The sequence below is a fragment of the Carcharodon carcharias genome, chromosome 18 (genome assembly GCF_017639515.1).
Source record: "Carcharodon carcharias isolate sCarCar2 chromosome 18, sCarCar2.pri, whole genome shotgun sequence".
NCBI classification, from domain to species: domain Eukaryota; kingdom Metazoa; phylum Chordata; class Chondrichthyes; order Lamniformes; family Lamnidae; genus Carcharodon; species Carcharodon carcharias.
The window spans coordinates 42042581-42055086 of NC_054484.1; the positions used below are offsets into that span (position 1 = coordinate 42042581).

Genomic DNA, 12506 nt, shown 5'->3' on the forward strand with positions numbered 1-12506 from the left:
TTCTCTCCCCGTTTGAATGGCTCCCTGTAGCACGATGCTGTGGTCAGTTCGCTCATCCTTCCTGCAGACCCTGCTCTCATCCGCACGGTGTGCAAGGATCCCTTAACTGTCGGACAATTGCAGGGGCCGAGGCTCCTTGAAGACTACCCCTGGGTCTCTATACCTGTCTTACCTGCAGTCACAGTCTCCTGTCCTATTGCAGACCAAATTTGAATGACCTAATCTGAGGGGTGTGACTGTCTCCTGGAGCAAAGTGTCCAGGTAACATCCTCCCGCCCCCAGACGTGGTGCAATGTCTGCAGCTTGGACTCCAGCTCCTCACCTTGGATCCGAAGTTCCTCGAGTAACAAACAGATGTGTTTGCTCTGGATCACCTTGGTGTCCAGCAGCTCCCACATGCTGCTGCAGCAACACATCACCCATCCTGCTATTACTACTGTATTTTATTTATTTAATTAATTATTCTAGTATGCCCGCACTTTACAGTAATTAATTATTTTATACCAGTATTGATCTTATACTTAAGCTATTTTTAAGAAAAAGAGAAGAAAAAAAGACTAGAGACCTAAACACAAACTAAAGGCCTTACTTTTACTTAAAAGACCAGAAATATTTACCAATCAGGCTACTTTGGCCTGCATGGTGTCGAGCTTCTTAATTGTTGTTGGAGCTGGACTCATTCAGGCAACTGGAGAGTATTCCATCACATTCCTGACTTATGCTTTGTAGATGGTGGAAAGGCTTTGGGAGACAGGAGGTGAGAGCTACTCGCCACAGAATTCCCTTTCCCTGACCTTCTCTTGTAACCAAGTATTTATATGACTGGTCCAGTTCAGTTTCGGGTCAATGGGTAACTTCCTAGGAAGTTGATAGTGGGGGATTCAACAATGGTAATGCCTTTGAATGTCAAGGGCTGATGGTTAGATTCTGTCTTGTTGGAAATGGTCATTGCCTGGCATTTGTGTGGCGTGAATGTTACTTGCCACTTGTCAGCCCAAGCCTGGATATTATCCAGGTCTTGCTGCATATAGACATAGACTGCTTCAGTATCTGAGGAGTTGCGAATGGTTCTGAACATTGTGCAATCATCACTTCTAACCTTATGATGGAGGGAAGACCATTGATGAAGCAGCTGAAGATAGTTGGGCCTAGGACACTACCCTGAGGACTCCTGCAGCGATGTTCTGGAACTGAGATGACTGACCTCCAAGAACCGCAACCTTCTTCCTTTGTGCTTTATAGTATGACTCCAACCAGCAGAGAGCTTTACCCCTGATTCCCATTGACTCATTTTGCTGGGCTTCTTTATGTCACACTCGGTCAAATGCTGCTTCAATGTCAAGGCCAGTCACCCTCACTTCACCTTTGGGGTTCCGCTCTTTTGGCCTATGTTTAGGCCAAGAGCTGAGTGGCCCTGGCAAAACCCAAATTGAGCATCAGTGAGCAGGCTCTTGCTGTGTGTAAATGCCACTCAATTGCACTGTTGGTGACACCTTCCATTACTTTGCTGTTCAGTAATATACAGCACAGTTGAGACTGTTGGGATGGTAACCAGCTGGGTTGGATTTGCCCTGCTTTTTGTTGACAGAACATACGTGGGAAATTCTCCACATTGCTGGGTAGATACCAGTGTTCCAACTGTACTGGAACAGTTTAGGTAGGGATGTGGCTAGTTCTGGAGCACAAGTCTTCAATACTATTGGTGGAATATTGTGGAATGAATTGAATTGACGAATGACTTGCATCAATGATGCAGGGGACTTCTGGAGGAGGCTGAGATGGATCCTCCACTCAGCACTTCAGGCTGAAGATGGTTGCAAATGCTTGTCTTTTTCAGCAGATAAATAAAAGACAGATAAAAGCTTAATGTTGTCTGCATGGCATTCATCTTTGTATTTAACTTAAACAGGTTAATAGCTTGGTTAAAATAGTGGAAAGAGGAATGGTCCTGTGAACATTCAAGTGCTTATCTGCTGTTATAGTTAACAGTATTTTTAAATTAAAATTGCTGCCTGGGGTTTTTTGGATTATGGGTGCTGTAGAACCGTTGTCAAATCATGGGTGACCAGTGATGTGATATTATTGTACATGCCTTTGGTTTCAGACCAGGTAAAGACCTTTGGGCCAATTCCACAGTTAAACAAACAAATGACATGTAGAACAAAAACAGAATTACCTGGAAAAACTCAGCAGGTCTGGCAGCATCGGCGGAGAAGAAAAGAGTTGACGTTTCGAGTCCTCATGACCCTTCAACAGAACTGAATGACACACAGACCTGGTGCCAGGGTTGCCAGCCCTCCAGTTTGAGCTTTTTTTATGTTCATTCATGGGATTTGGGCATTGCTGGCTAGGCCAGCATTTATTGCCCATCCGTAATTGCCCTTGAGAAAGTGGTGGTGAGCTGCCTTCTTGAACCGCTGCAGTCCATGTGGTGTAGATATACCCACAGTGCTGTTCGGAAGGGAGTTCCAGGATTTTGACCCAGCCACAGTGAAGGAATGGTGAAAAATTTCCAAGTCAGGATGGTGAGTGACTTGGAGGGGAACTTCCAGGTGGTGGGGTTCCCATGTGTCTGCTGCCTGTGTCCTTCTAGAAGGTAGTGGTAGTTGGTTTGGAAGGTGATAAGGAGTCTCCTGGGCTTAAAGGTTAATCTTCTGTATATTGCTACTACCAACCCAGGAAAAAAAGATCATAGAGGTGTTAAATATAATTGCAGATAATTTTCATCTTGAATGTTTCAATGTAATAGTTATAAAAATATTGAAAATGAGGGAAGAAAGAATATATGATTATCAGTCAAGCGTCACCTGATTAGATAACAGAGTTTGTTTGCTTTACATTTTGTGGGGGGAGGACGATGCACCATGAGAATAGACATCCTGGACGACTGATAGGAGCATGGGGGCTGGGCAGTTAGGGGTGCAAGATCATGTGATGAAATCTCCAGGGATACATCCAAACAGAGTTGGCAGTTCTCCTGGGTGCACTGATATAGGTTCCAAGAGGTCAGCTAACAAACATATCTTAAGTAACCACTTTGCACAAAACAACTTTTTAAAAATTATTTCATGGAATGTGGGCACCACTGGCAAAGCCAGCTTTTGATGTCTATCCCTAATTGCCTTGAACTCAGTGGCTTCTTAAACCATTTCAGAAAACGTTTAAGAGTCAACCACATTTCTGTGGATTTGTAGTCAGATTTAGGCCAGGTCATGTCAGGATGGCAGAGTACTCATTTGCAAGGCTTGGCAATGAATGTAGGTGGGCTGTTCAGTTTGGGTGGTGCCACTGTTGAACCCAAGGTTGTCTTCATATATTTATACATCGGGACCTGTCCTCTGCAGGCAAAAGGAATATGTCTAGACTTTGCACCTTTTTGAATAAACAAAAGCATGGGGGACAATAGCTGCCTGGTGCATTCACCATGGCAATATGTCCTGACCAAGTAGAGCTGACTTGCCAACCGATAAGCACCCTTTTCTCATGTTGTAAAAATTATTACTTCCTTTGAAATTTAGCATTCTTGCATTTGTCCTGATGAGTGCAAGCTGAAAATCTTCAACAGCATGTCTCTTTTTTTCAGCAATTTTTTTTCTTTAGGGACACGGGGGATAAATTGTACCGCCCTGTTGTTATCCTGGCTGAATTCAGCTAACACAGCACTAACTAGGTATCACACCTACAACCACCTTATTCTATATGCCTCAGCTACTTACTGGATAATTTTAAGGGTCTGGATTTCACATGGCCAGAAATTCAGGGTGAGGCCACCTCCGCTTGCCCTGGAAGCTGTGACACTACTATACATGGTTCAGGCAAACCAATCCTGAGGCATCCGTCCAACTTTCAAGAGCTGCTGGCCAGTTGAAGGGTTGGCAGCTCTTCAGTCCCAGAAGAACCACTTGGAGCAGTGGCCTCTGCTGGAACTTCAGCCAGACCCCAGGCCAGTGACCCTGGAATAGGGCCAGAATTTGGGTAAGTGGGATTAGGGATAGCCAGGGCCAATAATGCAAGTCCTGGTGATGTGGGCGGGGGTGGTGTCCAGGCTTATGAGGGCAGGGGGTTCTTCTATAATGGCGGGGGAGTGTGTCAGTGGGCCAGAGGGTGCCTAGTCTGGAGCCTCCTCAGGTTTGTTGGGTGGCCAACAGGCTTTACTGGGCAGCCTCCCCAGGTGGTGAAGTTCCCATCTGTCATTGGTAATCTATGGAATTCTCTACATAGAAGGCTGTGGAGGCCAAGTTACTGAATATATTTAAAGAAGGAAATAGATAGATTTCTGGATTCTAAAGGCACCAAGGGGTATGGGGACTCCCTCTTGAACAGCCCTGTGGGTGTACTTACACTACATGGACTGCAGCGGTTCAAGAAGGCAGCTCACCACCACCTTCTCAAGGGCAATTATAGATTGGCAATAAATGCTGGGTAAAATGCCAGTGGTGGTGGGAAGGGACCCTTAACCGGCCATCGTTCATGTAAGAGCACATTAAGCCTAAGGGCGGGTGGGCCGCACGCCACCTCCCACACTGCCGGTGGAATGCTACTGGAGGCGGGAAGGTGACAGGCATAATGCCCCCTCACTGCCATCCCACCAGATTTTGCGCAACCCCCACCACCACCTAACCCACTTGGGGCAGGGAGAATCGTGAAATTCAGCCAATTGAAAAATAATGATGAAGGCAAGATCAGCACATTATGAAATGTGCGAAACTCATGGTGCATTGTGATTTATTTTTGGGTGTCACAGGCTAGGCCAATCCGTAATTTATTTAATAGGAAACAGTTATCAAATAAATTTAGGTTGTTGAGCAGATTAGCTAGGTATTTCAGAAATATGTTGGACTATTTTTAAAAAATCTATAGTGTTTGTGATCTCAGGTATGGTTCTTGATTTTGATCTCCGTTGTAATGACTGAGGTGGAGCTTGGTGAGCCAGAGTACACAGACCCTGATTTCCCAGCAGAAAGAGCTCTTGCTGTTTTCTAATGCAGCTATGTGTATTATTTTTTAGGAATGCAAACATCACAAGAGGGTGGTGTGTGGAAGCAATGGGAAGACATACCGCAACCACTGTGAGCTTCACCGTGATGCATGTCTAACTGGCATGAAGATACAGGTCTCTCATGATGGGCATTGTGAAGGTAAGCCAGGGAAAAAAATCATTTTTTTGAGTTCAGCATTTCACATGGGACAGCAGCATGTGTTTTAATTCATTGCTCATTCACTGAGTAAAGGAGGAATCTAGAGCCAATCTTTCCTTAACATAGGTTTATTCATAAAACCCAAAGATGACAGGCACAGACTCTCTATTTCTTCTGCCCACACCGATGAAAACCAGTTCTTATATATCCTTAAGAATAATGCCCGAATCTTTCCCCAATTAGTAACAACTGCAACTAGAGCATGCACTTCATTGTGACAGGATTGCAATATTAAGAACATGGACCATTATATGAAGTTTCATGTCATGCCTCAAGATATAGAAACATAGAAAATAGGAGCAGGAGTAGGTAATTTGGCCCTTCAAGCCTGCTCTGCCATTCAGTATGATCATGGCTGATCCTCTATCTCAATGCCATACTCCCGCTCTCTCCCCATACCCCTTCTCCCCTTTAGAATCCAGAAATCTATCTATTTCCTTCTTTAAATATATTCAGTAACTTGGCCTCCACAGCCTTCTATGTAGAGAATTCCATAGGTTCACCACCCTTTGAGTGAAGAAGTTTCTCCTCAGCTCAGTCCCAAATGGCCTGCCCCGTATCCTGAGATTGTGACCCCTTGTTCCAGACTCCCCAGCCAGAGGAAAAATCATCCCTGCATCCAGTCTGTCCAGCCCTGTCAGAATTTTATATGTTTCATTGAGATCCCCTCTCATTCTTCTTAACTCCTGTGAATACAGGCCTAGTCGGCCCAATCTCTCCTCATATGATAATCCTGCCATCCCAGGAATCAGTTTGTTGAACCTTCGCTGCACTCCCCCTATGGCAAGTATATCCTTTCTTAGGTAAGAAGACCAAAGCTGCACACAAGACTGCAGGTGTGGTCTCACCAAGGCCCTGTATAGCTGCAGTAAGACATCCTTGCTCCTGTACTCAAGCCCTCTTGCAATGAAGGCCAACATACATGTGCCTTCTTAACTGCTTGCTGCACCTGCATGCTTGCTTTCAGTGATTGGTTTACAAGGACACTCAGGTCCCTTTGTACATCAACATTTCCCGGTCTATCACCATTTAAATAATACTCTGCCATTCTGTTTTTCCTACCAAAGTGGATAACTGTACAATTATCCACGTTATACTGCATCTGCCATGTATTTGCCCACTCACTCAACTTATCTAAATCGCCATGAAGCCTTTTAACAAACTCCTCACCACTCACATTCTCACCAAGTTTTGTGTTGTCAGCAAACTTGGAAATATTACATTTGGTTCCCTCATCCAAATCATTGATATATATTGTGAATAGCTGGGGCCCAGCACTGATCCCTATGGTACCCCACTAGTCAGCGCCTGCCATTCCGAAAAAGACCCATTTATTCCTACTTTGTTTCCTGTCTGCTAACCAATTCTCAATCCATGCCAATATATTACCCCCAATCCCATGTGTTTTAATTTTGCACACTAACCTCTTAAGTGGGACTTTATCAAAAGCTTTCTGAAATTCCAAATACACCACCTCCACTTGTTCTGCCTTATCTATTCTGCTAGTTATGTCCTCACTCCAGTAGGTTTGTCAAACGTGATTTCTGTTTCACAAATCCATGTTGACTTTGTCTAATCCCATTGATATTTTGATATATACAATTAGATTATTCATAGATTGCTTTATGTTTCTTTTACAGAAAAGAAGAATGAAAAAATAGCAGCCAGTAGCCCAGGTACAGGATAGCTGAATAGGTTCCATTACTGTGGGACTTAAATGTTTGTATTACTGTCTTTGTGAGTTTAACTGTGATTTCAGCCACATCATAGCATTATCCTCAGGTTGAAGATATGTGTCGCCCAAGATCTATCATGGGACCATTATGAAACTTGCCAAAAATGACAGCTTCACATTTAAATTCAATGCTTGGATTATTACAGTGCAGGAACAATATGGATCACAGTTATGTTTTTTGATAGGAAAGCTCAGAATTAAATTGGTCCAGCAAGACTGGGAATATTTGGATGTGCTAGTTTCTTTGGTTGGATAAGTGTGCTCCAGCTGCAGCACCATCAAGGGAAAAAGGTAAATAAATGTTCATTTAAAAGCTGAGTACACTTGACAGTCATGTGTCCCATAACTGCTCAAGAAATAAAATCAAAAACCAATCTGTAACAGCAGATTTCTATTAAGTGATGAACTGGACCATTAAGCTCAGAGTTAGTCTAGTTCCAGCAGCAGCTGATAATTATGCAAAATCTATCTTAATATTCACACCAATTGTACTTAATCTTTTGTGAAGATCTAAGTGTCACAGTATTTACTAACTATCTGAAATGAAATTTTGATTTCTGGTGTCATTGCCCGAGAGAGATAATTCCTCTGTCAATAAAAGAGCAACTGAACTAAATTTTCTATCAAGTAGCAGGCTCCTTTTCAGCATTTGGAATGCATTGTTGCTTTAGTAAATCTTTCCTTTATATCAGTGTTCCAGCTAGTAGGATGCCAACTGGTTTGACTACACTGCAGTTTCAAATTAACAAATAAGAGAATTTCAGTGGTGAAACAGAAATGGTGTATATGTAACCAGTTCTATATCTGCAGTGCATTTTACTTATTACAGTATACTTCAGAAGCTAAGATAGCATCATTGCACCCTCTAACCCTCTTCGTAAAGAGATCCAGTCGGATATATAAGACTGGCATTGCTGTTTACAACCCTGTACCCAAGGTGTACATAGTGCACTCTGCTACAGTCTTCTGTAATTAACAATGTAAGGCAACAATGTTTCTTCAGACCTACAATTGGAGTGTCTTGCCACAGTTTAGGTAAGTTTGTACAGCTGACTGTTCACCATCAACTGCTCCTGCCCACCACCCCCCACCCCTACCCCAACCCCAACCCCAACCCACAACCAGTACACACACACAAAGTCAGGGCCAAAGTAACGCACAAGACATTTTAATGGCCTGTCAATTCCGGGTCTGTATCAGTGAAATGTAACTCTTTTAGAGTAGTAGCAGTTAACAGTTAGAGTAGTGCTCAAAGTACCTTAACAGTTCTTCTCAGATAGAAAAAGGTGACCTATCGTGACATTCAAATTTACACCTACAATGTACTGTCAATTTCTTGTAGATTCAGATAGTTTTATGGTTTTGGTGCTGCATCCACAATATGTTGCCAGGTTCCAGGGCATGATCAGAGTAGTCTTGCTGCCGAAGCTGCAGTGCACTGCAGCAGTTCCTGTATAGCAGAGAATACCACACCAAAAGATACTGCTGCTTTTGGCCCTACATTGATACCATATTGCAGTAGTTAAGGATTATAATAGTGTCACTTAGCATGAGACTTATAATGCCTGATTGAACCTGCAGTGAACTGCACCAGTTGTAGTCGGTAAGAACAGCTCAGATTACAGTTTAGTACTTCCAGTAATCTTAACTAATGAGAATTCTGTAACAATCAGCTGTTTCTATGGAAATGACAGCTAAATCTTTAGAATTGATGAGATGCCTTCCTTAGTTGCCTTGTGTGGAAAACTTATTATAATAATTACAGTTTATACTTGCAAACGACCCATAGGCACATGACAACCTTTTGGCTTCAAACAAGCTTTAAAAAATGTGTTGTGGATACAAAGTTAAAAAGTTAAATTATCACTGCCACTCAAGTATCGAGGGACTTCAGCAAATTGCTGGCACCGATCAGTTTATTGCTTTGCAAGGAAGATAGAGAAACATGAGAAAGCTGCTTTGTTTTGATTCTCAACATTGTTTTTTTTATTGTGATGATGTTAGATTTAAAGGACCAGTTTGCCTTTATTACAGATATTGCTATCGATATAGTCATTATTTTTGGGTTCCACCTAATTGAACAAATACTGAATTAAGAAGCTAATTAGAGTTTGGGACAAGTGATAATTTAGTGAAAAAGTTCATCTGAAAACATGCTGATTCTTTTCATAAGATTGTCAACATGCCTTCACTGCACCCCTACTCCAGATTTCAGAGATGCAGGGATGAGTAAGCCACTGCTGGTATTTGGTTTATAGGATCAATCTTCTGTTGTGTCTTGAGTAAAATTATACTTTGCCCTTTATGGTCCTTGTTTTAAGATGCAAAGTAACGTAAAGTCCATAATGTAATTTGTTTTACTGTTGCACATTGGGCTGCAAATCAGATCCTGTATATAAACAACCTATATCTGTTTGAAGTTGTAATTGATGCTGTAGATTTTATGGTATTCTTGTTATAGTACTATTCCAATAGGGTCATCGTTCTTCATGCCTAGAACTTTTGATTGAACACAGCTGTTGATTAACATCAAACCTTTTCTCCTTTTAGTTGTCTGCTACCAGTCCGATCGTGATGAGCTCCGACGCCGTGTCATGGAGTGGCTGGAGACTGAAATCATTCCTGATGGATGGTTCTCCAAGGGCATCAATTATACAAACATTCTCAACAAATACTTCAAGGTAAGCAAGGGCTTGGCCTTAATAAAATACAAGTAAGTGGGTAGCAATGTTCCCTCTAAGAGCTGCCACACAGGAACTCAAAAGTTCCCACACCGGCTACGTACAGGTTAGCCCAGACCATGCATGCTTGGCTGCATGATAAACTTTTTAAGGACGCACACACATAAACAAATCAGCCACGCATTACAAAAAAACTTGAGGGTATATTAGCTGCAATTTGTTATAGGTTACAGCTGAGCAAGATTGAATTCTTAAACTATTCCCTATATTATATAGTTAGTAATTACTTCAAAATGTTATTATTTCTTTATTCCCATTATGCAGTATTGTGCACAGAGCAATATAGCTGACATGAAATAAGATGAAAGAAATGCAGGAGTTAAATGTATGTAGTGTCCTGTGATGCAGCGTACTGAGAATCATAAAAATTAGATCTGTGGAAGAAGGCTATTTGAACCCTCGTGCCTTTGGCAGCGCTAGCTCCTCAATTGCAGCAAAATACTCCCTATATCCTTTTAAGTTCTTCCTCTTCAACTATTTGTTCCGTTCCATTTAAATTTGTGCCTTACTGACCACTTGCGGTATAGCATTTCATTCTCTGACAAGTCTGTGTGAAGCTTGTGTACGTGCGTTTCAGCATTAGTCATTATAGAGTAGAATCTAGGGCCCTAATGTTAATTCAGGCTGTGAAGAGAGCAGGATGAAGGATTTCCAGATGGGAAGTCTGGATGTAGTGTCCTGCTGAAATTAAATGAAGTACAGCTTCTTAATTTTTTCAGCAAATTTTGCACCTGACAGCCAGGTGGAAAAGCAGCCATGGGGAAGAATTTTCCTGTCGGCAAGCAGGGGTGGGGCCCGCTCGCCGACTCGTAAAATGATGTGCGGTGACATCGGGCGGGTGTCCTGACGCCAGTGTGTCATTTTAGATTGTCAGTACGGCGGGCTACTGTGCGCCTGCCAAACTGTCAAAGGCCTATTAAGGCCATTAATGAAGTGATTAAAGCTGTTAAGAATGCTGCCCGTCCAACTTGAAGGTTAGGGGACAGGCGAAGAGCCCAGGCGGCATTCACGTTTTTCATGAAACCTCATCCACGGGCAGGGTGAGGTTTCATGAAGGGTTTATTAATTACATAAAATTTTTTGAAAAAGTTAATGAACATCTCCCAGCTCATGTGACAGTTTCACATGAGGGGACGTCCTTAAAATTTTTTTTTTACCTTTATTCCATTTTTCAAAACTTAAACTAATCTCCCTGAGGCACCTCTGTGCCTCAGGGAGATCTCTGCACTGTTTCGCACGCATGCACGAAAGAGCACAGGCCCCAACTCAGGGAATCCACCCCCACCCGCACAGGGAGCGCACAGCCTTAATTGACCCGCCCACGTAAAATGGCGGCATGCATCCAATCGGGGGTGCCGATCGGGTTCATGCTCACTCCTGCCCGCCCCCACACAAGCCCCCCCTACCCCCAATGGGGTAGGGTGGGGGGGTTTTCTGCCTATGGATTTTTAAGATATTCATTCATGGAATGTGGGCCTCGCTGGCTGGGCCAGGAATTATTACTAGTTGCCCTTGAGAAGGTGGTGGTGAGCTGCCTTCTTGAACCGGTGCAGTCCATGTAGTGTAGGTACACCACAGTGCAGTTAGGAAGGGGGCCCCAGGATTTTAACCCAGCAACAGTGAAGGAACGAACGGCGATATATTTCCAAGTCAGGGTGGGAGTGGCTTGGAGGGGAATTTCCAGGTGGTATTCCCATGCATTTGCTGCCCTTGTCCTTCTAGATGGTAGCGGTCATGGGTTCGTAAGGTGCTGTCCAAGGAACCTTCATGAGTTCTTGCAGTGCATATTGAAGATGGAACACTGCTGCCACTGTGCATTGGTAGTGGAGGAAGTGAATGGTTGTGGATGGGGAATCAATCAAGCGGGCTGCTTTGTCCTGGATGGTGTTGAGCTCTTTGAGTGTCTTTGGAGCTGCACTTATCCAGGCAAGTGGAGAGCATTCTATTACACTCCTGGCTTGTGCCTTGTAGATGGTGGGCAGGCTTTAAGGAGTCAGGAGGTGAGTTACTCACCGCAAGATTCCTAGCTTCTGACCTGCCCTTGTAGCCACAGTATTTATATGGCTAGTCCAGTTCAGTTTTTGGTCAATGGTAACCCCCAGGATGTATATAGTGGGGGAATTAAAATTAAAAGTCATGTTTAAATTGGGTGTACACCTCCTTTAAAAGCTTTTATTGACCACCTTCCAAGAGCAGATTGTCCTCCCAACTCATCTTTGTTAAAACCAAAGATGGGATCAAGTTTGAGATTTTAATAATTTTTACTTTCCGCCCACCTTCTTTGGAGGTTAAAATTCTCTCCTCTGAATTAGCATTACAGGCACAAATTTTATTTGGGGTGTGTATTGATAATTGGGGTGTGCGGGCCACTTTGCCCTTCTTGTTTTTTGTCCATTAATTCCATCAATTAAATAAGATTAACTACATTAACTTGTTCCCAGAATGTGCTGCCTTCATGCAAAGCTCTGTACTAGGATTGCTAATTTGTAAGATTTACCTCTACATTTTTCTTCAGTGGAGCAAAGCATTAGGTCAGCCAGAACAAGTTTTAAGTTTTGGAAATTACATGGAGAATCCTTTTGGAATTACTAGATCCCACATGCCCATTTGTGGTTTCCTGAAAATATGTATCTTTTCGAGCACTTTCCATAGAGCATGATGCAGATTCCTCCTTCTGGTCCCCCAGACTCCCCCTTCTTGGCATTTTTCCTTTCTTTGTATTTCCTTTCAAAGCTTATTCACATGCACATTGAAATAGCGTTAAGAGAAGATTCATTTCATTATTGGCTCAGAGTATGTCCTGACTTTAATGCTTTAACGATGCTATTCATT

The 12506-nt window shown here is 42.9% G+C and overlaps 1 protein-coding gene across 1 annotated transcript in view; it reads left to right on the forward strand.

Annotated features, from left to right (window-relative positions):
- Nucleotides 1–12506, forward strand: part of fstl1b (follistatin-like 1b) — a 121055-nt gene that overhangs the window by 81840 nt on the left and 26709 nt on the right. The window contains exons 4-6 of the mRNA XM_041211654.1: nt 5009–5138; nt 6839–6874; nt 9484–9614. Of these exons, the coding sequence (XP_041067588.1) occupies nt 5009–5138; nt 6839–6874; nt 9484–9614 (297 nt within the window). The remainder of the gene's footprint in view (nt 1–5008; nt 5139–6838; nt 6875–9483; nt 9615–12506) is intronic.